Genomic DNA, 27,499 nt, shown 5'->3' with positions numbered 1-27,499 from the left:
TACAAGTGAAAATAGAATCAAAATTAATAAATGGGTTCAACAGCAGTGTGGCTACTGCTAAAGAAAGGATTAGTGAACTGTAAGATAAGCCAGAAAACATCCAGGCTGAGGGACAGAAGTAAAAAAGTTGAAAAATACAGAAAATAACTTAAGAAACATATGGAACATGGTGGAAAGATCTAACATACATGTAATTAGAGTCCCCAAACCAATATTTAAAGAGATAATGAGTGAAAAATTTACAGAATTAATTAAAAACATCAAGCCATAGATAAAAGAAACTCTATGCACTCCAAAGAAAAGCGTAACTAGGCAAATCACTGTCAAACTACTTAACACCAAAGACAAATTCTTAAATTGGACAAAGACACCCAAACTTCAAAGGAGAAACTGAAAATGACAGCTGATTTTTCAACAGAAGCCATGAAAATCGTAAGACAATGGAGAGATACATGGGAAGAGCCAAAAGTAAATAAAATGCCACACCAGAATTATAAGGCTAGGTTAAACAGCCTTCAAAGAAAGACTTTTCCAGATAAAGAAAAATTGGGAAGATTAGTCATCAGAGGATCTGTTCTTTAAGAAATACTAAAGGGAATGCTTTAGACTGAAGGAAAATGATCTCAAATGGAAGCATGGAACTCAGGAAGGAATGAAATGCATTCCTTGAGGAGCATGAAAGAGTAAATACGTGGGTAAATTTAAATGAATATTGACTGTATAAACAGTAATAATGACTTGTGGGATTTCAAATATAGCAACAACAGTACAGAAGACAGGAAGAGAGGCAAATGGCCGTAAAGTGTTCTGAGGTTGTGGCACTGTATGGGAAATGGTAAAATGTGACTTGTTATTAGACTCTGATAAGTTAAGGATGTATGTTGTATCGCTGTGGAGACCTCTAAAAGGGAAAGGAGTATATTATTAGCAAGATCACAGGAAGGACATGGAAAGATTAAAAACAAAAAATCCAAAAGAAGACCGGACTTGAGACACAACAGGAAAGCCAAGAAACAAACGGTAAGACAAGAGGGTCACGAGGTGGGCCCAGGCTGCCGTCCTGGGGGCTTCCCCCTGCAGTGACTGGAACTGCCACAGCTCTTGGAGACTGGGTGGGATGTGACTGCGCTCATCAGGCAGCACTGGCATCTGGAATTCACCCTTCTGGAGGCCACTAGAGCCAAACGCTGGTTCTGCTATCCCCATTTTAGAACGAGGAAGCTGCTCGGGTGAGAGGGTACAAGAGCCTTGGCCTTCCAACAGTGTGACCTGGGTTCAAATCCAGCTTTGAAGCTTTTGAGACAGGATGGAAAGTGTCATGCTTTCATTGGCTTCCATATGGAAATCAAAGGTATCATTTCTCATGAGGCTGTGGGTGACACAGAATGTGGACATCAACACTGCACAGAGTGGTGTCCTGCAGAGCAAAGGTCAAATCGCCCAGTAGTGCTACCTTTCCACTCCACACTGCTGCCCCAGAAGCCCCTTCCTAAACCCTGAGAGCTCTCTAACTGCTAGGAGGGGAATATGGCAGACTGTCCCAAAATGGGACGGTCAACCCTCCAAAGCCCAGAGAGTAACCCTTGAGTGCAGGTGGGAACGAGCAGCCCAGCAGCCCATGGCTGGGCCATGCCCAGCCGGCATGGCCTACCACGCCTTCTCAAAATACTGCGCCAGCAGATCGAAAGTGGTCCTCGTGTGGCCCACAGGGTGGCAGGGACGCGCCTGTCTCTGCACATTGCACATCAAGTGGCAGGGCTGGCCAGGACATACCCCAGCAGTTGAGGACCAGCCAAAGAACAGCCTACTACCTGCCTCTCCAGTATGTCTGATCTCCATGAACTTGGCATTGTTACTAGTAAGTCCAGGAGACTGGCTTCTTATCTTACTGCTTATATCTACAGCCCTTTCTGCTCAGCACTAGGTGTGAAATGGACCTGGACTGAAATCTTCTGGATAAGGAAAGAAGACAGATTCCAACTGCACGGGCTCTTCCTACGCCTGAGGCAATGCCCAGACACTGAGGAAATGTGAGCCGATCCCCAGCTCTCCAGGAGCCAAAGGCAGATGGTGGAGAGAGCCAGGCCAGAGAAGAACCAGGAGCCTTTCAGACTCCCCCGGTCTAAGGCTGCAAAACAGGGGAGTCCTTTGCTAAGGTGCTCTGGAGGACATTAAGAGCCCCCCCTTGGAGCTAACCCTCTCCTAGCGGGGAGAGTGCATCATGCAAACCCTGGTTACGTGCCCTTTGGCCCATATGAACAACAGAACGCCACATGACCAAAGGGACGAGGAAGATGCTTTTTATGAACTTTTGTGTAATGAATGTCAAGATGTACTGTCAAATTGACATGAGCGAGGTGAGGAACACTAGTATGGCAGTATAGTGTGCTATCACGTGTGTAACAACAAGCATATGTATGTGGGGGGTTGGGGGGATATATATCAGCATATTTGAATATCTGTGCACAGTCCACCTCTGAAAGGAGCCAAGCAGCTGGCCCTCAAGGTGGTCTTGCAACTAGGAGGTTGGGAGTGAAGGAAGATTTTTTTCCCCTGTGTGTCTTTTAACACCTTTTGCATTATGAATCATGAATCCTTTACATACTCAAAAAATAAAATAAAATATATATAAAATACATAAAGATACACCCAGACATTACATGGATCATTATATAACCACTGAAAATAATGTCTGCAAAGGATTGTTCTGAACATACAACAGACAGAAAACAACAACCAAACGTTGACAGTGAGGGACTTCCCTGGTGGGCAGTGGTTAAGAATCCACTTGACAGTGCAGGGGACAGGGGTTTGAGCCCTGGTCTGGGAAGATCCCACATGCCGCGGAGCAGCTAAGCCCGTGTGCCACAACTACTGAGCCTGCGCTCTAGAGCCCGTGAGCCACAACTACTGAGCCCATGTGCCACAACTACTGAAGCCCACAGGCCTAGAGCCCGTGCTCCGCAATGAAGAGAAGCCACCGCGATGAGAAGCCCACGCACCACAACGAGGAGTAGCCCCGGCTCGCCGCAACTAGAGAAAGCCCGCGCGCAGCAACAAAGACCCAATGCAGTCAAAACAAAAATTAAGTAATTAATTTAAAAGTTGACAATGATTATCTAAGAGTGATTTTTCACTTGGTTATTTTGAATGTGCCAAGACCTAGTTCAGACAGGCCCCTGCCCAGCTGAAGCTGCCATTGCATCTGAGCCACATGGTCTGCACCCACTCCCACCCAAGCTTCTCTAAATTTACAGGCTGAAGGGCTTCCCTGGTGGCACAGTGGTTGGGAATCCGCCTGCCAATGCAGGGGACACGGGTTCAAGCCCTGGTCCCGGAAGATCCCACATGCTGTGGCGCAACTAAGCCCGTGCACCACAACTACTGAGCCTGCCCTCTAGAGCCCACAAGCCACAACTACTGAGCCCGTGCGCCTAGAGCCTGTGCTCTGCAACAGAGAAGCCACCACAATCAGAAGCCCGTGTACCGCAACTAAGAGTAGCCCCCGCTCACCACAATCAGAGAAAAGCCCATACGCCGCAACGAAGACCCAACGCAGCCAAAAACAATAAATAAATTAAATTAAATAAATTTTTAAGTAAATAAATAAATAAATTTACAGGCTGAGCTCTGCCCCCAATCCACCTGAAAATGCATAGCTGATGGGCACTTAAAGAAGTAGAAACAGCTGATATGCCAAAACTCAAGGACTGAAAAATTAATTATGGCACTCTCAAAGAAATACTAATAAGCAGCCATTGAGAATTTTATAGAAGCATGTTTATCAAAAGATGATCAAGATATGGTATGTGGGGCTTCCCTGGTGGCGCAGTGGTTGAGAGTCTGCCTGCCGATGCAGGGGACACGGGTTCGTGCCCTGGTCTGGGAGGATCCCACATGCCACGGAGCGGCTGGGCCTGTGAGCCATGGCCGCTGAGCCTGTGCATCCAGACCCTGTGCTCCACGGCGGGAGAGGCCACAACAGTGAGAGGTCCGCGTATTGCAAAAAAAAAAAAAAAAAACACAAACCACCACCACCACCACCACCAACAAAATAGATACAGTATGTGAAAAAGGTTACAAAACAGAAGGATATTCACAGATACAGGCTAATAGGATTGACTAAATTTCCGACAATTGAAAAAATCTTTAAGCACTTTCAATATCAATTTAAATTTAAAAAGAGGCGTGCAGTAAAGGTTTATGGCAGCTAAGTTGAATCCCAAAGGGCCCACAAGATGAGAACTGAAGTGGCCACACTGGCTGTCGGGGCCCAGGTGGTGGCAGGGCCCGGAGCCTGCACAGTTCACTGCCCCCCACTCTCCTGGGGCCCAATCTATCCCTCAGACCACTCTGGGGGCCGTCCTGGGCTGCAGAATGCAGGCTGCAGGCTGCCCAAGAGAAACACTGTCTCTCCACCGCACAGCTGTCGGCAGCCCTGATGCCCACCCCTCCAGCCCCAGCCAAGAGGACACATGGGACAAAGGCCACTGCACTGAGAGTGAAGGCGGTGCAACGGAACCAGGCCTGGCCTGCCCGGGAGTTCGCATGCAGAGAATGGGAAGGGCTCCGTTTCCCCATCTGTGACATGATAGCTGGATGAGCTCGGCTGTTCTCCACCCTGCCTGCACACCAGACAGGGATGGAGGAGGGGTCCCAGTGCCGGTCCCCTCCCTCTCAGCTGGGGGATCTTAGACGAGTCACTTCACTTGTGTGAACTGTGGTTTCCTCACCTCACGGTGGATCACAACGTTCCCCCAGAACAGGTTTAATGAGAAGGACTTTCGAGGCACTGGAGATCACAACATACAAGACGAAGACTGTCTTCCATGTAGAAAGGCCCCAGCCGTGCTCCCACTCTCCCCCTACACGAAGGGAAGCACCTGGCCCGGTCACACGTCGAGTCGGCTTCCCACGACACCACATCCCTTATACCAGTTCTCTCTTGATTCACTCTTCCACATTCTTGCGCCTAGTCCCAAGTCCCAAGGATCAGGAAAAACAGGGCGGCCGCAGGTCTCTGTGCTGCTGCCTCAGCACGAGTCACGGAGCCACAGTCCAGCCCCTCTATCCAGGGCCACGACATTCCGGCCTGGAGCGGGAGTGAGGTAACTCAGCAAGTGGGGGCGGGGGCCGCTCTGAGCATCACCGCGAGAGCTCAGCAATATCTGCCGGATCAAGCTGACGTCATGGGTCTGCGAGCACGCCCTGGTGCAAAGCCACCATCCTGGGGACCCAACCTGCAGATGCGAGAAGGCCTGGCATTTGTCAGCCTAAAGGGCTTGGGCACTGGGACAAGGCTGGGCCGGGCCTCAGCTGGGGTGGGACCTTTCTCCATATGGAGTTGGAGAACCGGTTTTCCATCCCCGAGGAAGGAAGGTTCGTGGCCTAGTTCCTTCTCCAGTACGTGACACTCACCCGGGGTGTCCCTGAATGGTGACAGCTCCGGCTGGGTGCAGACCTCAATCCTAAGCCAAGGGGAGGTGACGGCTGTGGCAGCTGAGGGTTTGGGGCTTGCTTGTTCAGGCACTTAAGACACGCTCCCCCGCTCCATGCCCAACAGAGTGTGCAACATCGGCCCTCTCCTCCTACCTGGTAGGGTGGCCACGACTGCTGGCCACAAACCCTACCCTAGACATACCTCCACGGCATACACTAGCCAACTTGCCATCAGGAGGAAGTGACTGAGGGCTTACAAAAAACAACAGCAACTGACATAAATGCCCCTTTTTGTGGCCAGGTTTCCAGGGCTGCCATATCACATCTTAGCTAGGCGGCAAGGAGGGGGCTGTGTTAGAGATGAGTCATGGGCGCCCGTGCAATTAACCAAGAGGGAAGGTTGGCTGGGAGAGGGCAGATCCAGCCCAGAGGAGAAGCAGGGGTCCTTCTGGAGGTGGGAACTCGTCTTTCCTTCCCACAGAGGACTGGCCTACGCTAGTCGACCTTCAGGGGACTGACTCCCACTCAATGGGGATTTGGTTGTAGGGGAATACGGTAGGATTTATCCTGAAGAGAGTAATAAAAAAAATGTTTAAAGGTATTCTGATCTATAGATTCCATGCAATACCAATCAAAACTCTAGCAAACTTTTAATTTATTTTTATTTTATTCTTTTTAGTATTAGTTTATTTTAAATAAGTAGGCAACAATACAAACACGTACACTTGAATGATGCCTACGTTCTGAAATTTTAAGAGGAACTGACATGAGACAGTCCATCCCTTCCACACTCCTTGAAATACCCATGCACAGGCCACTAAGGAATGGGTTAGGATGAAGGGAAGGGCACCGTCTCCAGAAAGCCACCCCCCCCTTCCTCTCCTGGTTTCCACAACACATCATTGTCCTCCTCTGTCACTCTTTACTCTCAGTCACCTTCAGCAAGCTTTAAAAATAGATATTAACAAGCTGATTCTAAAACCTGTAAGGAAAGCCAAAGGAACTAAAACAGCCACAATTCTAAATAGGTCTCCTTGGACAGATGGGTGGGAGCATGGGCAGAGAGGAAGGTGGGTGATTCTCCAGCATGGCTGGTGAGGGGTGAGGTCCTGGGGTGCCTGCCTCCAATCCTGCTGGATTTTCCCATTTCCTCAGCCACAACCCCTGGCCCCACACTGTATCTGGTTAGACAACTGAATCTGCAAAATGACTCAAGGCTCCAGTCAGTAATCAAAAACCTAAGGACAAACCAGAAGAAAACCAAAGGGTCTCTGAGCAGTTACAACAGACCCACCCCCAAGCGCCCAAGTCTGCAGTCACTTGGCAAAAGAGCAATGACCTGGCCTTCGTCTCTGTCACCAGAGAGGGCCGCGTGCCGTGCTGGGGGGGCCAAGGTCCAACAAGACACCCCAGAGCCCAGTGCTAGGGTGACAAGGGTCCCTGCACCACCACTGAGCAACACCAGCCTCTCAGCACAGAGCTGTCGCCTCCTGTGATAACAAGGGAGATGGCAAGGACTCTGCAGGGCTGCTGTGAGGAAGGCGTGAACACACTTTGTAAAGTGTTAAGTCACACGTGCACAGACACACATGCGCCCCTGTGGACTTGAAAAAGCCCCATCTCGTCTGAGATCAGCTCCTGAATAAGAAGGCAGGGATGAGGGGCCTGCACCTGGGGAGGGTTCCACTCACACTGGTGAAGGAAACAGCAGGCTGTGGCGTCAGGAAGGCCTGCTTCCGAGTGCTGGTCCAGCTTCCTGTGGGGAGCACCCCTCCCCACCTGCTGCACCCCCTCAAAGCACAGCCCACTGAGATAAGCTTTCTCAGGGCATCAAGATCTACTCCCCCAAGTGAGCAGGCGCCCAGGCTGCTGGCTCAGACAGAGCTTCACTCACCAGGGAGAGTCTGGACCTGATTCTGCAGGTGCTGTAGAACCATGTCACCCAAAGTGTTTTCAGAGAAGAGTGAGGGGACATGAGGGTCTGGAATAAAAGGCTGGTGGCTAAGAGTCAGATAGCCAGTGGGGGAAAGGGTGCAGAGAAGGTTCCAACTGTAAGACTGTCCTGTCTGAACAAGGCAGCCATGGGGTGGAGAGGAAGCAACGGGGTAGGGACTGAACGCAGAGTTGGGAGGGTGTGGAAGCCAACAGCTACTGGAGGAGAGCGCAGGGCAGAGAGCTGCGTGTGAGGCATTACCTGTGCTTCTCGCCTTCCTCCTCCCCTTCTCTGAGCTGCTTGGTCTTTGGCTCCCCATCTTCCTTGTCCTGCAAAGGAAGGGAGAAAACGAGCTGCTCAAATTAACACTCCTTCCAGGAGCTAGACAGCCTGGCCAGGACCAGCTTGGCATTCCAGCCTCCAAGCGGGGCACATGCCTGCTGCAACCGACGGGGCACAATGCTGGAGCCACAATTCCCACCCCTCAACTCTCTCAGCAGAATTTAAAACCCATGACCCTGGGCTTCCCCAGTGGCGCAGTGGTTGAGAATCTGCCTGCCAATGCAGGGGACACGGGTTCAAGCCCTGGTCCGGGAAGATTCCACATGCTGCGGAGCAACTAAGCCTGTGCACCGCAACTACTGAGCCCACGAACCACAACTGCTGAAGCCCACGCGCCACAACTACTGAGCCCACGCGCCTAGAGCCCGTGCTCTGCAACAAGAGAAGCCACCGCAATGTGAAGCCCGCGCACCGCAACGAAGAGTAGCACCCACTTGCTGCAACTAGAGAAAGCCCAGGCACAGCAACAAGGACCCAATGCAGCCAAAAATAAATAAATAAATTAACAAAACAAAACCAAACCATGATCCCAGCCCAGGCCCAGACAAGGGTGGCCCTCAGAGAACACTAGCAGGAAGAGCTGGAAGGTCTTAGGTGGTGAGAGATGATGCTGGTCAGTGCCGCCGAGGGCCCACGCTGGCAGGCCACCAGCCACCCTCATGCGTCAGGAGAGTCACCAGCAAGCAGAGCAGCACAAAAGCTCAGGTCTCCTGACCGCCACCGCCTGCCTTCCAGGCCAGAGGCCTCTCCAGAAACACCTATTTGGCTCCCTTTAGGAGCAGCATAACTCGAATTAGGACCAGGCTTGTAACAGGTTCACTCCTGCAATGCATTCAGGGGGACGGAGGGAAGGGGAATTAGTTTGAAGTTTCCATGGGAAAAATTTCTAAATGTGGTTATCTTCCTCTTCCCCCTTCCCCACCTCTTTGTAAGTCTAGAGAAGCCATGTTCCTCTCAACCCTGACAGAGTATGCTTGCTCTCAGGTGCACAGAGGGCCCAGCAGAAGGACACCCCCATGCTGCTTCCACCTGCAGCAGGAAACACCTTCCTGGGCTTTCTTCCTTACCATGTGACCACTGCAGTTGGATCAGACCTGCCTGCAGACAAACGAACACGGAGGGCGTGCACTGGGTGTGCTCTCGCATGCGCCCACGCCCCCAGTGTCTGTCCTGAGAAAATCTGGGACAGAGCCCTGCCCGGGGTCTCCCTGCGTGCCAGGGCTGGCCCTCCAGAGGGGATCAATGTGCCCCTGATAACTGGCCATGACCTGCCTTTGACTTGCTGGAGCATGTTCCGAGGAGACACTTGGAAGCCCCTGCCATGGGGGACCTGCTGCAATGGAGAAAAGAACATATAAATTGTAAGTAAAATAGCTCCTTGTACCACCTCTCCTAGAGATTTGTTTATGTCACTGACAACGGCCTCCCTGAGAGTGGCATTTGCATTATGAGTCACTTCCTGCCAGTGTTCGTCGTGGAGACCCTGGAAACCACCAGACTGCGCCATGCGTTGGCCACACACCTATGGGCAAGGAGACCACCCAAACCAGGCTCGGAGTCCTGGACGAGAGAAAGGTTTCTGTGATGTGAATAGAGCAAGGTGCTCCCCTGGCTCTCTCAACTCAGGGCAGCTCAGTCTCCTGGGGATGAGGCAGCAGGAACCACAACAGCTACATGAGTGAGGTCAACATGGGTCTGTGAGGTGGGCAGGGGGCTTCCTACCTTCCTACTAAGGGGTGGGCAGAATTTGGGTGTTACAGGATGGGGAGACAGGAACAGGAAGGGCACTCCCAGAGGGGAGCAAGCTTGAGCAAAGGCGGGGTGTGGTCTGAAGAACACACAGGTGGTTGGAGCAGCAGGCAGGGCGCAGGTGAATTCAGGTAAGGCTGTCAAGGGGTGGGGCCGATCACAGAGAGCTCTGGCCAGTGTTCCAGGGCAATGGAAGCAGAGCTGCCGGAGGAAGGACCAGAGGCCTTTCCCAAGAGCCTGCTGACGGGCTGGGCAGGGAGGCCCTGGGGCAGAAGCATTTGTTTGGTGATGGCCAAAGAGGTAAGGGGAGCAGGCGTACAAACTCTCAACTGAGAAACATGTTAAGGCTCCCCACATGGCTCCCAGGCTGCATGCACCCCTCCCTGACAAATGCTAGTGATTACGGGAAGCCAGAAGCCAGGACACAGGAACTAAAAGCTCCTTCCTAATTGCCAGCCAGTGGACTCCCTGATGGCCAGAGGTCCTGCAGCAGGGGAAGAAGGTGGCAGACACCTCCCCTTGGTGAGAAAGGACAGAGGTGGAAGAGCAGCAAAGGCTCAGCTTTCCCCCGAAGTGGGAGCCCACAGGAAGGCTTCTTTCCATGAGGGCCTTGTTAACCTGGGCCAGCTGGAGGCAGAGGTTGGGGACTGTGGAAACAGCCTTTGGGAGCAACTCCTTTGCAAACACCATGCACGTTCACAGCCCCTGAGCAAGGGCAAACTCAGCGGCGCAGCTGCCACCACCCTCCTGGGGTCCCGGAGACACTCAAGTGTCTCGGCAAAGGCCAAGTTATTCATTAATGAGAAAACACCCAATGATCTAAATGACATTTTAAAAACATGCCCCGCAGTCTGGTGGGCCGTGCAGACTGCTGAGGTTAAGGAAGACCCCAGCCTGGGAGGCTGTGCAAGAGCAGGGGCTCAAGAATGGTACCCATATGTGCGTGGAGCCGGAGCCGGTGAACAAATGAACAGGCCACATAAGTGCAGGGACGAGGCGCGCTCCAGTCGGCCCACTCAAAGGCAACTCAGGTAGCACGGTGAGCATCTCTGAGCAGGGAAATGGCTTTGGGGCAACCGTGGCCTAGGTCACAAGGCAGGACTTGCACTGCTTGGGACAGTGGTAGGAGGCACTGACCAGTTTCACGGCCCACCCAGCCTGAGAGACTCGAAGGCCCTCAGAACTGGAGGGCTCACAGGACCACCGCCTTCCGAGTCCTCAAATCAACCCATGGGGGAAGTTGGCAAATGACCACCACGGAAAGGAAAGATTGTCCCAAGGTCACAGAATCTGTCAGTGGTAGCTGGGGTTCTGGATCAAGGTCCTCCTGAACTCTTGCATTTTTGCCAAGGAGACGGGAGAGGCACTTAGTTTCTAAAACCAGCTCTGAACCCAGTCACCTCTCCCATGCTCCCCTCACAGTTCAGATTTGGCCACGTGCATTCAGACCAGTCACAGCCAGCCTGGGCCTAGGTCTAAGCCCTGGAGGACACCCATGGGAGTGCTGGCAGGGCCCGAGGTACACAGCATCCCAGGGAATCTAGAGACATTTCACCCACCCCCAGACCCTTAAATGTAACTCGCTGCCTAGCCCCGCCTACACACACCCTTCCCCAATCTCCCGCCTTTCTCCCTCCTTCCAACCCCATGTTCTGTCCCACCCTGATAGGTCCCCACCACAGCCAAGCCCACAGCTGTTCCCCCCACCCCTGCCTGCCGCCAGCTACCCGCTACACTCTGGAGAACACAGCAGCCTGCTGCACCCTCCTCCTCTTTCTAATCTATCTCCCCTACATCTCTCCCCACCTTACCCATCCACATGGACGGAGGGTGTCCTCTGCTCAAAGCTCTCGTTGGTCCCCATACGCTCAGGAACAGCATTCTCCTCAAGGTGCAGCCTCCCAAGGCCTCAGCACTCTCCCTGTAGCCCATCCATACTGGCCTTGTCCAGAATACCCTGACACCGGACCCTCTGTCCCAAATCCTGATCTGTCCATTCTGACTACCCTGAACAAAGCCCACCCTCTGGCCAGTTCTGGACTCCAGCTCAAAGGCTACCTCCTCAAGGCAGCCTTCTGAGGTTCCCAGGCAACAGGCTCTGTCACTCCTCTGGGCCCAAGACACAAGCCTGTTGTCATTCCTACTCATCATCAGGCCTCTGTGTCCCTTCCAAGTCCCTCTCAGTGTGGGGACGTCTCCTAGAGCTCTTGTAGGCGTAGCCATGAGCCTGGACTACATCACCTTCATTAACTCTGTGCTAACTTAACTACCACTCTCTCCACCAACTCCAGAAGAGCCAAATTCCTAGAACACTGGTGGCTGGAGGGCAGGAAAGCCAAGGCCTAGACTGGGGTCCTCCCCATAGCCCGCCTGCCTGTCACTGGAGGTACCCCACATTTCTGACCCCGGCCCAGGTTTCCACACCTAGGCCCTGCCCCTGCTCTCACCTCCCTCAGAGCCCACAGGAGGAAGTGGCCTCTGAGGCAGGACTTCAGGGCCTCTCAAAAACAGCCCTGCCCCAAACAGAGCCTGACCGACCTGTTTCATAAAATTAGCGTTGTGCAAGATTGGTGTTAGTTCTTCTTTAAATATATGACAAGACTTCACCTTGGCCTGAAGTTTTCTTTGTGAGGTTTTAGGTATGGGGCTCATTAGATTTTCTATTTCCTCCTGAGTCAGTCTTATTATATCGCGTCTTTCAAGGAACAGCCATTCATACTGAATTTACTGGCATAAAGTCGCTTATAATATTCCCTTATTATCCTTTTTTTAAAAATTTATTTATTTATTTTTGGCTGCGTTGGATCTTCGTTGCTGTGCGTGGGCTTTCCCTAGCTGCAGTGAGCAGGGGCTACTATTCGTTGCAGTGCGCGGACTTCTCATTGTGGTGGCTTCTCTTGTTGCAGAGCACGGGCTCTAGGCACGCAGGCTCAGTAGTTGTGGCACATGGGCTCAGCAGTTGTGGCTCGTGGGCTCTAGACCACAGGCTCAGTAGTTGTGGCACACGGGCTTAGCTGCTCCGCGGCATGTGGGATCTTCCCGGACCAGGGCTCGAACCTGTGTCCCCTCCATTGGCAGGCGGATTCTTAACCACTGCACCACCAGGGAAGCCCCCCTTATTATCCTTTTAATGTCTGTAGGATCTGTGGTGATATCCACTGATATAGATAATTTGTGTTTTTTCTCTTTCCTTATTAGACCAGCTGAAGATTTATCAATTTTGGGACACGTCCAGACTTGGTGTTTTTTTTCGTTTTTGTTTTTTAAATTTTTTGGCCACGCCAGGCGGCATGCAGGATCTTAGTTCCCCGACCAGGGATCGAATCCATGCCCTCAGCAGTGGAAGTACGGAGTCTTAACCACTGGAAGTCCCAAGACTTGGTGTTTGAACTCCGTGTTTGCTCCTCAGTCCCCTCTCAGAAGGAGCCCTCACTAGCTGAATGCACCTGCCTCTGGATGGTATACAAAATGGGGGGCGGGGAGATCAATCCATACTTGCTGCCTGAATGTAGGGCAACTACCAGAAGTAGCTCAATTAACCACCAGAAATGTAGAAAAGCAGGGGGAGACGGGAGGCTGCTGCATCTCCTCCTGCTGACCTCCCCACCCAGGCAAAGACAAGGGTCCCTCTTCCCTTGTACCCCTGGACCCCTTTGTGTGCTGGGTCTGCCTTAGACACAAGGATAAAGGAAACAAGAACCCTGCCCACAAGGAGCTCAAGGAGCAGGTTTAGACAATGGTAACTGCCGCCAAGAGTGAGGAGGAAAGCGTCATTCAGTGTTTTGTATACTTGGAGAATCGGCAAGGAACAGGTGTTGTCAGGGAAGGAGGTTACCCTTCAACTCAACTCTAAATGTCAAATGGGGACTTGCCAAGTGGCTAAAGAAGGCAGAACATTCCTGGGAATGGTACTTGCCTGGCAGACATGAGAGCAGAGCAAGGGCACTGATAAGACCTGTAGGGCAGACCCAGGTAGCTGGCCCACCCAAGACTGCGGGGGTCAGGAGTAGAGGGGGGCTGACAGGGTCTTCCTCCAGTGCTCTGGATGGGTGGAGGCTGATGCTTGGAAAGGCACTTTGGCAGCCTGGAGAGTGAGTGGTGGGAAGGGACGGAGACTAGAAACCAGGTGAGATGCTCCACTCCCAGCCTGGACCTGTCCCTACCTGTTCTTTGTGCGTATGCGCTGGGGAGGGTGGTTAAGAGTAACTGAGGGCCGGGTGGGTGCCATCAGGGGCAGATGTGCTGAGGCAGGGGCGCTTGCTTTGAGGGGACAAGGAACAAGCCCCTCCCTCATCCGAAGAGGAGCTGCTGCCTGGGGCTCTCCCTTCCAGAAGAAAAAGAGGCAGGAAAGGGTTAACAGAGAGACACTTCAACTTCTGGTCTAGGTTCCTCCCACCATGAGACCATTACTGAAGCAGCTGGAGAGCCAACAGAAACTCACAGGTACAGAAACACTTTCCAGTGCCCAGGCAAACATGCCTCATTAGCTCTGAGTATGCCTGGGGTACTGTCCATGGAAACAGCCCTTCTGTTCAACAATCAAGAGAACAGGCTCCAAACCCTAGTTCCCTAAGAAGAGGTGGAACTGGCCCCGGTTTGAGCCTTTCCAGTTCCAACTTGGCCCAGGGTGGGGAAAAGTCAGAGACATGGGCACAGATGCCAGGAAGTGGGGAGCAGGAAGGCACTAACAATGCTGAGGGCAAACCTGGCAGGTTGCACAGTATCACCCTGCTGCCCATCCTCAGAGCCAGGGCAGCCCCATGTGGGGCAAAGGGACTTCCTGTCGGGTGCAGCTGCAGCCGGAGCTGTGCTCCAAGGGCACTTAGCGGGCAGGGCAGTCACCCAGAGTCTGACTCACCCTGAAGATGCAATGATAAGCCCTGGGCCGAACACCACCACGCCTGGGCACAGAAACTGCATGGCTCTCTACTGCCCAGAGACCAGGGAAGGGGGTGGGGAGGGGAGGTTCCAACAGGCAGCTTGGGCGGCAGGGCCCCTGACTCTGGGCCCTGGCACTCAGTTTGCTGCTAGGATGGCCTGGCCGGTGTGCCCACTGCTCAGTAGGTGGAGAGACCCTTGACAGCAGATGCTTGTCTTAGCCACCTGTACCCGTGGGTCTGACACCGCCTACAGCAGGCACAGCACAGCGGTTGAGCTCATGGGCTCTGGGTGGGAATGTGTCTGGCAAGCCGGGCTCAATTTCACCTTGCTGTGTGACCTTGGGCAAGCCATTCAATCTGTCTGGCCTGGGTTTCCCCATGTATGAAATCCAGGGCTATCATACCAACATCATGGCAATATTACAAGAAAGAAATGACCAGGGAGGAAGGAGGAAGGTCTGCGGCTTGGGTAACAGGACAGCAGACTCTGAGGGGCAGGGAGAATCGGGCCAGGGCAAGAAGGGAAGGGCCGCAGAGAAACCACGAGGCCACAGGCCCAGACTGCTGGCACCTGCAGAGGTCATGGTAAGTTTTCACTTTGTTTTCACCAGGCTTTCTCTGCAATCCCGAGATGGGCAGTATGATAACATCTGCTCCATGAAGACTACGTCAGAAGACATGTCAGACAATCTGTACAGGGGGAACAGGTCTTCTGATTCCCCGTTCAGTGCTTCACCAAGGATCAGAGAGTTCAGAAGGGGAGGGTGGGCCCAGAGCTGAGAGCCACTGCTTCTCCTGTGGGTGTGGACATTCCCTAAAGGCTTGTGAGCGGAGAGAACAAAGCGAACAAAGCTCGCAGGGAGTTGAGGGCTGGGAGATAAGGACTGCAGATAAGAGCCGGAACTAGGTCAGTGGCGATGGGATAGAACAAGGGGGTGCCTGAATGCTGCGAGGGGACAGGAAGAAGTCAGGGACGACTGAGGTCCTGACCCTGACTCACTGGGAGAATGAAGGCGCCTTTAACAAAAAAGGTGGCAGTGCTTATTAGGCGACAAAGAGAAAGGGTGCGGCAGCTTTCAGGATGACCAGGGTTGAGGCCTAATGCCTGGAGTCTGGCGATGGCCGGTGCAGACAGTGCCTGTCAAGGTGTCCTCAGCAGCAGAAAATGGGCCCACTCCTCAGCAGAGGCAGCGCCGGCCCCACCACTGATACCCCATCCCGAGGCCCAGGCAACGGCATGCATGGCCTTGCCCCAGATGACTGCTGACGTCCTGCGTGTGGCAGACCAGTGTGGGGAGGTGGCCCCAAAGCCAAGCCGGGTCCTATTCTTGCCACAAGTGCAACTGGGGAACCAGTCATGCTCAAAGGGGGTGGCAGATAACCCCTCCAGGAGACTATTAGTCAACAAATATTGACTGGCTCCCTCCTGCTAGGTACTCCACACTGGCCGAGGAGAAAAAAAGAACAAGTAGGCACCTAGTGTTCACAGACCAGGGTGGGGACTCAGCCTGGGTCCATGCACAGGATTCCAGAGGTCCATGATCAGACACACACACAGGCCAGGTGTGCAAAGGCTCATTTTTCTGGAGTAAGAATCCACAGCTCTTCAGATTCTCAAGGGGGTGACGACCCAGAGGAGGAAAGGGAAGGTGACAACAGCATGGTGGGGAAGGAGGTTCTTTGGGTGGCACTTGAGGTATCTGGGGAGGCTCTCCAAAGGAAGTACAGTACCACCTGTCTTGCATTTTATTATTTTTATCTTTTTAAATTAATTAATTTATTTTTGGCTGCGTTGGGTCTTCGTTGCTGCACGCAGGCTTTCTCTAGCTGCGGCAAGCGGGGGCTACTCTTCATTGCGGTGCGGGGGCTTCTCATTGCGGTGGCTTCTCTTGTTACGGAGCATGGGCTCTAGGTGCGCAGGCTTCAGTAGCTGTGGCACATGGGCTTCAGCAGTTGTGGCTCACGGGCTCTAGAGCACAGGCTCAGTAGTTGTGGTGCATGGGCTTAGTTGCTCCGCGGCATGTGGGATCTTCCCGGACCAGGGCCTGAACCCGTGTCCCCTGTATTGGCAGGTGAATTCTTAACCACTGTGCCACCAGGGAAGCCCTATGTCTTCATTTTAAAGGCTGAGTGAGAAGAGGGGCTGGGGGATGGGCAGCAGAGGGAACAACTATCACTGTGAGTGTGCACAGGGTTGCTAGGGCCCTTCCACTGCTCCCACATCCCCTGCAGGAAAGCCTTTGGAAGGTCACACTGAGGGCAGAGCAAAGACCAGTCCCCTCCTTTCCTTCATACAGTCAGCCTGGACCAGTTCCTTTGGGCAGCCAGGCAAGACTCCCAACTCCCGCCCAGACACCTGTAGGGGGCACTGTGGTTTGCAGGAAGCCAGGCAGCAGGACTGGACAGGCTGGACGGTAGGAAAATCACTCTCCACTGCTTACCAACGGTGAGACTGTGGGCACCGGCAGGACCTCTCCGAGGCTCTTGTTCCCTCCCCTGTTAAAGTGGGGCTGGTGCTATGTCACAGGGTGTTCGAGGATTAAACAAGCTAACTTGGGGTCCACCATCTGGTACAGGACCCCCCATGACACCCATTATGGGAAACAACCTGCTGGCATCCTGGGGTGTTCCGAGTCCTGCCATCCATCAGCAGTGAGCCTGACTCTTGCTGCATCCTCCTGGGGAACCAGATGTTCCCTCTCCTTCCCCCACCACCACCTGCTTGCCTGACCCCTCAATATCCTTTTCTGATACTGCTTCTTTATTTTCTGCCAAGTTTTTGTAAATGACAAAATTTAATTTTTAAAATTAAGACTCAAATTAAGAACGACCTGTCCGACTCCTTCAGGGGCCCCAGGCTGGAAGAGCAGATACCACATCTGTGAGGCTTCCCTACAGAAACCTTGTTTTGCACCCACCACAAAACTCCACGGCAGCTGAAAGATGGTTGGTGGGTTACAGCACTTTCCCCTGGCTGTGCGGGCTGAAAGTTACACCCCTTTTTAGCAGAGGGCATTCTTCCCAGGCAGGCCCTCTAATGATAACTGTCCCAGACATTCGATTTTACCTGGATTTGCCTACAAGAGATTTTGTTTATCTCCTGTCTTCCTGCCTAGATTCAAGCTTCAAGAGGCCTGTCCATCACTGTTCCCCAGCACCTGGCACATGACAGCAAGCAACAATAGCCAATGAATGAATTGACAAGTCGGGGGGAGGCAGGATGCACATGTTAATTCCCCCGCTTACAGATGAGGTTCTCCTCCCCAAGTTGGTTGTCTGAGCCTCCAAACAGCGCCCGTGCCTCAGGCATCACTAGGCTTGTGATGTTGGACCCTACACTCTTTCTGTCAGTTTGAGGAGACAGACAACTGGAAGCCCACTTCCCTGCCTCTACACACACAGTTCCTTTTACCAACACATCCGCTTGTTCACCGCTAAGCTGTCTGTTCTATCCTCCCCTCTGACAATTACCCGCGCCTCTGCTTCTTTCCCAGAGAATGAGGGCAAAAATCTCAACAGCGCCCACTCCCTAAGAAAGTGGTTAGAATCAAATCTGACTAGGTTCCATAAAATTAGAAGACTTCCCAATACAAGGTGAGCTCTGGGGAGGGCTGGACCCAATTGTTATTCAACTCTGTTCTACTGTATTTCCTACAACAGCAGTTGTAACAGTATGCCAGGCAATTGATTATTCAATTAATTGAAATAACATTTAAATTAATCAGCATAAAAATTTAATAAGGTCAATACTGTTTTCTCCTTTCACAGATAAAACTGGAGGCCCAATGCTGTTACTATTAAGTAACCCATCCAGAGTCACACTGCTTGGGGTTGCCAGCGCCCAAAAGGTAGTGTGGGCCCCATGCCTAAGTGGCTCCCCCACAAAGCCCAGCCCTCTGCTCTGATCCTACTCCCACCCACCTCAAATACACAGGTGGTCTCACTGGCATCCAATGGCACTCAGCATCACATTACAGGGCTGATATCTCTTCCGGGTGACATTTCAGAGAGACATGACCAAACCATCAGGAGCCCCACATACAGACATTTCTGGGCCAGGAACTCCAATCCCAGGAAAGCACCAAAGGAGACAGAAGAGCAATGTATGTAGAGGCATTCACAGCTGTGTTTCTCATAACAGGCAGAAGTGGAGCCAGGAGGGAGATGTGACCTGCCAGACACAGTGAGGCAGGCCAGCTGCTCGCTGAAGTAGCAACCTGATGGGCATCACCGTGAGATAGAATAGGACTATGAGGGGTGTGGAGCCCACACACATAACCATGAGTGAGACCACGGCAACACCTGACGCAGAATGGTCACAGACTTCACAGGCTCACACAGCAGGGCTGTGGGCAGTGCTTCTTCCGTTTCCTTTAATTCTGTTGTCAAAATGACTTAATAACAAAATGATTTAAAAACAAGAGTGACACGAGGAACCCAGCTGCCTGTGGCTCACTGCTTGACTGTACTCACACCATAAACAGACTCTCCTGACCTTCACCTGGCTCAACAGGAAAGCAGGAAACCATGGGTGGCCCTCAGGCCCAACACAGTCCAGTCAATCTTTAATGACCTTTCTCAAGCTTAAAAAAAAAAAAAAAGCAAAAACTAAAAACCCAGCATTGGTGGGGAAAGGAGAGGACAGACTGAGGCCTGCACACACCAGCATCCCTGTGTGCCCAGGGACAGGCCCCGCAGTCACACGACAGGCCGAGGGGCCTCCAATCAGGTCAAACATCTCCTGCTGAATAATCAGCGTGAAAATTTCAGTTAAGAACTTAACTGATGGCAAACGATGAGGTTACCTCCCCTCCCCTCCCCCTGCCCCACCATTTCCCTTTAGTGGAAGGAGGGGAAAAACGTCTCCCCTGCCATAAAGCAGAACTCACAACCACCAGGACTTCCTCACCATGCTAGACTCACAGCTGAAACAAGAGCAAGCGAATCCCAATGGCAAATGATAAGGTCCCTGAAGCTCCCCTGCCCTGGTATGGGACAGCCTCACATGGCACTGCAGGGGGAGCTGGCCTGGAGCCCCCTCCCTATCGCATCACAGGGGACAGCCAGAGTCACCAGGCACGGGGAATGGGGGGCCCAGACGACCAGTTGTGGGGAATGGAAGAGCCACCCAGAAGCTCAGGTCCTGAGGACACGCCGCTGGTGTCTGACCCTCTTCAGATCCTCCGGGCTGAAGAGCACACAGGCCTCCCCCTTGCACCTGAACTCTGGCTGGTGGGCGGGATTCTGAGGCGGAGTCCCGAAGGGAGGTCCCAGGGAGCCTATCTCCTGTGTGTTCACCATCCCTGGATCCAGTGGAAGCAGCAAGCAAGGGTCTGAAAACCCCAGTGAATGGCCCCTGAAATGACACCCTTCCACACGCCCCACACACACCTAAGCACATGTGCCTGTTCACACCGATGCTGCGTGTCCCCAAGTGGTTCCCCAACAGCCACCAACAGGATGACATCAGGGCTCCTGTTACCAACATCACACGGCTGGCTTATTAAAAGCCTGTGATCGACTAACATGAGCAGCTCTTCTCCACGTGGACAGGTGTCAAAGCAACCATAGTCCATGCCTGAACAACAGATTTTGGAAACTTAATTGTCTTAGTAGACTTCACACACAGTGAAGTTGATCTTGCTGACGTGGCTGCTGCCTGCAGACGTTTAAATAAGCCCCTGAACTCCTCCCAAAGGGTAGGTCTGCTTTTCCTTCAGAAAAATCTCAGCCCAACCAACTCCAAGTCCATGTGCCTGCCACACTGCTTCATTTTTTCATTCGAATGTTTACAGAGTGCCTCTGGGTCTTGTCATCTGGCAGACAAAAAGGTGACTAAGATGTGATTGCTGTCCTCAGGGGCTAGAGGGGCAGGTGAACGGGGAAGCAGACAGGTGAACGGAAAGTCCCCACACAGCGAGGCCGTGAATTCCTGGGTGCTAGGGGAATGCAGAATGACTAACAGCTGAGGGGAAGACAAAACCTCAGCTCACCTGGAGGAACACTCAAGGCAGAGCGGGCATGGCAGGGAGCACCGGAGTTACTGGAAGGAGTGGGTGTACTGAGGCTGGGCCTTGTGTCCATGGAGAGGGCAGAGACCCCCAAGGTACACCTGGAGGAGGGACCCAGCATAGGAAGGCCTGCCCCATGGGCTACAGACTTTATCCCATGAGCACTGAGAAGCCAGTGAAAGGACAGGCAAGGAGGTGGCAAAAATGTGCTGAGAGTGTTATTTATAAAGAACATTCAGAAAGGGCCAGAAAGTGCAGGGCTCACTGGTTGAGGCCACTGGAAAAACAAGCCACATATGGGTTCAAAAAGCCACCTCCTTACCCCAAGGATGGCAGATGGCAGCTGCCTCTGAGTCTGTCTGGAGGGATAGACTCTTCCAGCTGCACGGTACCATGCTGTGCTTGCAAAGCTGCCCACACTTCACTCAGGTACACAGGGCCTCTCGTCCCCACAACTACCCTGGGATCAGGCGTTATCATCCCGACCAAACGACAAGGTTCGTAACAACTAAGGAACTTACTCAACGGTTCACAGCTAATAAAAGACAGGTCAGCATTTAAACTGAAGTTTCTGATTGCATCATGCTTCCAAAACTCAAATAAACAGGCTCAAAGCTTGGGTGTGCTTTCTGCACAGTAGCCAGAGAAGTGTGACCATGTCCATTACCAAGTGAGAAAAGTAACAAAACCATAAACTGTTAGGGCTGCAAAGACCTCAGATATCATCCGGTACAACATGAACTAGATCCAGTGGTCCAGAGAGGGTGTTAGAAATCAAACTGACCACATCAGAATCTTCCACCGTAAGACCCAGGAATCTGAATGTTTCAAGAGCCCGCCCACTCCCAGGTCATGATTCTACCACATGGCCCGATTGAGGAGCTTCTGAGTCAGACCACATCCCTCCTCTCAAAGAGGCTGACCCATGGGAGGAAGTGACCTGTATGATGCCACCCCAAGCTGCCTGAGTGCCTACTGTGGTCACCAGGGTGGGTGGGCTCTGGATCAGAGCAGGCAGGATGAGAAGAAACACAGAAATCTCTCATACAACACAGACATCCTGAGCGCCGCAAGAGACCCAAGTAAAGTACAGGACAAGAAGGGCAAGAGCTAGGGCTAAACTAGACCTCAGGTCTCTGGACTTCAATTTGACTGGTATGTTGTCTATTTTACCATGTTGCCTGGAGCCATGGAAGAAGGTGACTGGAACTTCAATTCCCAAGTCATTCTATGGGCTGCCCAATGCCCACGCCCCTCCCTTACTTGGGAAGGCTCCACGTGGAGCCTCGAGGGAAGAAGAGCCAGCTGCAGCCTATAAAGTGCTCCCCACTCACTGTCCCAGCTGTGGGGAGGCGCCAGCAGCACAGACTTCTCTCTGGCGGCATCGGTAGCGGAGCAAGCTGCAGTGTCTAGTACTTGAGAGCAAGCCATTTTCCTGTGAAATGCTGGGCTTCTTTCTGACTGCGAACCTCTAAGGTAGGCTCTCTCTTTTTTCAAAAATGAACAAACAAACCAGTCAGAGTAGATTTCTGTTGCTTGCAACTAAGTACCCTAGCTTCACGTGACCACTTACAGCAACAGCCTAACAATACTTATGGGCATCACTTTAAGCAGTCCAAGTTTCGTAAATTCCCTGACTCATCTGATCCACAGGGAGACCCTGGATGCAAGTGAGGCAAAGGGTTCTGATGCCGAGCTTGCAAATGGAGAAGCTGGGCTCAGGATGTAAAGCGTTCTGTGGACTGGGTCCCTGCATTCCCCCAAGTCCAACACAAAGGCCAATGGGTGATGCAGGCAAGCCAAGGTGCTCACCTGGCCTGGGGTTCCTCTCACCATCCTTCCATCCCAAGCTGGAGCTGAGCTTGAAATGTGCAGGGTCCCAACACTGGCACCCCAGTTCAAAAAGCAAATTCTTTACAAGTCAATTCCCAGGCAAGTCAGCGGTTTACAGAGCAACAAAGTGCGCTGAAGCTCCTAGGAGACTAGAAGCTATTTTAACCTCCGATCAGCTGCTTCTCAGAGTGTCACAGTCTGAGAAGTAAAGGTAAGACAGCTGTGTCCTCGCTGGTGTGATCTCCAAGTGATAAAAATCCTAATTAAACCAAATTTAAACTACAAGGCAGAATTGGCACATTTATTTGTTGCGGAAAATATCGCTTAAACAAGGTCTTTCGGTCTTCACCTACACATATTTCCTCTGGAAGCAAAGCCTTTTTTTCTTTTTAACCACGTGCTGGGCTGAAAGGTTGGGAAGGCAGAAGCACACAAGGAAGCTGTGCTGTGGGACTACGCTGAGTTCTTGAGCTTCTCAGAGCTGCACTCTCCAAAACTGCAGAGGGGCGTTAAATGAGGGAGCGTATGTGATGTGTGCAGCTCTGTGCTATGGCCGCACCGAGAAGTCCTCGATCAGTAGGCGCCAACACGGTGATGACGGACGGATGCTCTCACCTGCACCGTCCGTGTGAGGCCCCGAAATTCTACCGCCCAAGTGAGGCCTGCTCCCCCCACCCCATCCCTGAAAGGGGTCATATGACAGATCCCCACACGCATGCCTCTCCCCTCCCCTCACTTCATCTAGAGGAGGACTGATCCCTTGCCCTTGAGCTGACCTCACTTTAGAAGGGCAGATCCATCACGTGTGCAGAGGACATGAGTCCAGGTCAGGAAAGCTAGTCACAGTGGGAGGGTGAACTGAGGCAGGAGCTTCTCCTCAAAGTCAGACACCTCCACATGTGCCAGTTGTGCTCCAGCCCCTCGCCTTCTCCCAGGCCTCCAGACTGCCTTCCACTCAATCCCTCCTCAAGTGTTTTCTCAGCACCTCTGCTGGGTCAGTTATGCTGCCTGGGGCACAAAGCCAACCAATAAGACACAGCGGGGAAAGCAATTCACACTGGGCTCAGGACTCCCTCCTCCATGCAGCCCACACTCTGCTGCAAGCCCTCCCTCCAGGAGGCTCACAGCTCTCTCAGACACCCCTCCCGTCCCTCCGCAATGCACAGCAGTACGCAGTATTATAACTGGTGTGCGCGGGTCTGTCACCCCACTGGGCCCAGCCTCACTGATATCGGTCCCCAAGCTCTTCACAAGCCCAGCACACAGCCGGCGCTCCTCAGTAAGAGTAAGGACAGCGGTTGCAAAGAAGGGCTTGGAAACTTACGCCTCGCCCCAAAGAGCCTAGGCCTCAAGCCCCACTCTCTAAGGAGTCATGGACTCCTGGACCCAGGGCAGGAAAGTCCTGCTCTCACCAAAGGACTGCCTCTCCCAGCTGTCAAACACACAGGTGCTTCTTCTTTAGGATTCAAACTGCCCTGCCAGAACTGGAGTGTGGCCCTGCCCTGAACACAGGGTGTGGGGGGAGAGGGAGTGCCATCCTTGAAAGAACAAATGTTTTCTGCTCCAGCCATTCACATTTTCTCTAGACAGAGCAGCTCTTGAGAGCCCTGAATCAAAACAGCCCTGGAGTGTGGATTTTACTGGCCACGGGGCCTCATTACCACAGCAACTGTTTTTCCTCTTGGAATTCTTTCAAGAGTACAAGCTGTTGCTTCCCTCAAAAACAAAACCGGGGAGAAGCCAGGGCACCGAGGAGTAAGGGAAGGCCCTGAAAGAAGGAGGGCCACACGTGACCAAGCCACAGCAAGCTCTGCCTTGGGGTCTCCCAGATCTCTGCAATGGCTTAGCAACTAGAAATGGCGAGTCCCTCCCAGCTGTTTAGGGTTGTATGTGTTGGGGGGTGGAGAGGAGACAGTGTTGAGGGTGTGGGGTATGGTTCATGTGTGTGTTTTGGGGAGTTATAGGATGTGTAGAGGTGTGGGATGGAGGTACTGAGGGTTGAGAATGCAGTGGGAGTGGGTGTAGTCTGGCGGGTTGCTGTGTGGGGTACGTGGGGAGGGGCTGGGGAAGTGTGAGGAGGTGTGGGATACGATGATGTAAGGGAGTGAGCGGGGGTTGGAGGGTGTGTGCGCGGGGTGCTTCCCTGGTGGCACCGTGGTTAAGAATCCGCCTGCCGATGCAGGGGACACGGGTTCGAGCCCTGGTCCTGGAAGAACCCACATGCCGCGGAGCAACTAAGCCCATGAGCCACAACTACTGAAGCCCGCAAGCCTAGAGCCCATGCTCTGCAACAAGAGAAGCCACCACAATGAGAAGCCTGCACACCACAACGAAGAGTAGCCCCCGCTCACCACAACTAGAGAAAGACAGCGCAGAGCAATGAAGACCCAATGCAGCCAAAACCAAATAAGTTAAAAAAAAAAAAAAAACGAACACGGGGGAAAGTTGGGGAGAGATAAATGGGGAGATTGGGATTGACAAATACACGTTAATATATATAAAATAGGTAACTAAGAAGAACCTACTGTATAGCACAGGGAACTCTACTCAATACTCTGTAATGGCCTACCTGGGAAAAGAATCTAAAAAAGAGTGGACACATGTATATGTATAACTGATCAGCTATATGTATAACTGATTCACTTTGCTGTACACCTGAAACTAACACATCATTGTAAATCAATTATACTCCAATAAAAATTTTAAAAATAATAACAAAGAACACAAATTGCATTTCAATTCTGTATTACAATACTTAGTACTATGGAGCAACCACATCCCGGTCCAAGTGTTAGCAGGAGTGAATTTAAAACATACAGCCCGAGTCTGAAACAGCTGACCTAGAAGCAATCGTTCGAGGCAACTCATATTTCTAGTCAGAACACCCCAGTCAGTTGGTCCAGAACATGGAGAGAGTGGATGGCAAGTCCAAGCAGCTTTGGGGAGCCAGGCTCAGCAGGTCCCTGCCCTCTGTGTGAGTCCGTGGTCTGGTGCACAAAGCCAAGGGGCTCAGAGTCATGGTACAAAGAACACCCAGGACAACTGCCAATGGCATGAAATATCTAAATGCTTTGTTAAAATAAGTTTGAGTTGTCCCTGTCCCAAGGAGCTGCCTGTCTACTGAGGGGCTGGCATGAACTGGGACTCAGTAACATTCAAAACACAAAAAAATTAGTTACTACTATTATTATTATAGTAACTACAACTATTATCAAGATGTGGGAGGTTAGCAGTACGGCTTACCAAGGACGCTGCATGCCAACCATTCACAAGGAAACAGTCTTCTTTCTAAAAAAACAAATGCCAAATAATAAGTAGTGCTGAGTCACTGATATCCATATGGGGGAAAAATCTTGACCTCTATCTCACACCATGTAAAAATAAATAAATTCCAGATGGACTGGCAATCTAAAGGTGAAAGGTAAAACAGTAAAACTTCTAGAATATAACATAAGAGAATATCATCATGACCCAGAGTATGCAACCATATTCTTAAATAGGCCATAGAAGGTACTGGGGGAAAAATTGATAAACTGGCCTACATTAAATGAAGAACTTCTGTTCATCAAAGAATGCAATTAAAAGCAAGAAAAGTGAAGGCCCAGAGGCGGTAGAAGAGACAGTTGCAGCACACATACAGAACAAAGGACTCACCCAGGACTGGAATAAAGAACTCCTAAAAATCAACAGGAAAAAGTATCAGGCAATCCAATAAAAGGCCTGAACAGGTACTTCATATAAACATATGAAAAGATACAGAACTCTACTAGTTAGGAAGAAAATGCAAATTTAAACCACAAAAGTGCTAGAGAGAACTCTCATATACACCGCTGGTGGGAGTGTAAAATGGTACAGGCGTTTTGGAAAACTGTTAGGCAGTATCTACCCTATATATGCCCTATGACCTAGCAATTCTACTCACAGGCATACACCCAGCAGACATATGTACATAGATTCACCAAGACATGCACAAGATTGGGTATAGCAGCATAATCCATAATAGCCCCACCCTGAAAATCTAGAGTGGAATGGATAAAATGCGGTGTATTCAAACAATGGAATACTGTACAGCAATAAGAATGAAGTAACGCCACACTCAATAAAATAGCCCACACACATAATGTTGAATGAAAGAAGCCAGATACAAGAGTATGTGCTGTATGATCCATTTACATAAGGTTCAAAAGTAAGAAAAGCCAAACTCTGGTGTTAAAAGTCCCAAGGGATTGATTACTCTGGAGATGTAAGCACCTGGGTGGGGGCAGGAGGGGGATTCTGGAATGCTGCCACGTTTCTTGATCTGAGTTACTGATTACATGGGTGTATTCACTTAGTGAAAATAACGGAGCTGATTTGTATACTTTTCTTTATGTATAATATACTTCAATTAAGAGTTGTTTTTTAAAAACTTTTAGTGCCATTTCATTGTTGTTAAAACAGAAAAACTGACATCCATTTAGAAACCAAAAATAAATCATTAAAACCTAAAGCGGGGGCTAATTCTGTCTAGATGACAGTAAGATGTAAGTTCTCCAAAGAGAAGAATATCTCGGGGCCCCCAAGCACACCAAGAAGACAGCTACCTGGACACCAAGAGGGAAGCACATTCCCTCACACCCTCCTGACTCTAGGAGACAAGCGAATACAACTGAGGGATTCACCATCAAGGTCACACAAATTCTTTTGTTGCAAAAGCTAACAGAAAGATTACACACCAGCTTGAATTTCAAGATTCCTTTGCTTTCCAACTCCTGTCCCCCATCAGTGGGGCCTTGAGAACACCTGATTACACCTTGTAATGCCACAGAAGTCACCTGAAAGGGAAACTGAGGCCTGAATAACTGCATCAGTGCAGTGAAGGAGCAAGAAAGAGGGATCTTGTCTTCTGGCTTCCTGTCCAGGGTCTCTTCTGCTACATGAGGCTGCCTCAGCCACCGCAGGTGAGCTAAACCATAAAGGAGCCAGACAGCTGTGCATCTACCTCGGGAAGCCCTACCCTCCCGGGAAACTTAGAAAGAGGTGCACCCTTTGCCCAGCTCAGTAGCTTCTCCCCACATTAGCAGAGCAAGCTGAGGGAAGATCTTGTTCTCTTCCCCGCAGCCCATGGCAAAGCCCCTCCCTGCACAGCTCCAAGGGGGAGGCTGCACCAGTTCCACCCCATCGGGAGGGCTCCAAGGGACTCAGCCATGAGGTGGTGGGCTCCTCTGTGCCCATCTCCAGGGGGGCAGTCCTGTGTGACGTTGTACAGCCCCTGACCCTCTCTGGGTCTCCACTGTCACATCTGTAAAGTAAAGGGGTCCTCACTGTGGGTA

The 27,499-nt window shown here is 51.6% G+C and overlaps 1 protein-coding gene across 1 annotated transcript in view; it reads right to left on the bottom strand.

The window, feature by feature from the left end:
- The window catches only part of CCDC12 (coiled-coil domain containing 12), a 47,411-nt gene that overhangs the window by 6,638 nt on the left and 13,274 nt on the right, over positions 1-27,499 (bottom strand). Inside the window, exon 2 of the mRNA XM_065885686.1 lies at positions 7,634-7,701. Coding sequence (XP_065741758.1) covers positions 7,634-7,701 — 68 coding nt within the window. The remainder of the gene's footprint in view (positions 1-7,633; positions 7,702-27,499) is intronic.

Source organism: Phocoena phocoena, chromosome 10 (assembly GCF_963924675.1).
Source record: "Phocoena phocoena chromosome 10, mPhoPho1.1, whole genome shotgun sequence".
In the NCBI taxonomy this organism is placed as follows: Eukaryota; Metazoa; Chordata; class Mammalia; order Artiodactyla; family Phocoenidae; genus Phocoena; species Phocoena phocoena.
The sequence above is the reverse complement of the archived record's forward strand: the minus strand, read 5'-3'. Positions and strand labels throughout refer to the sequence as shown.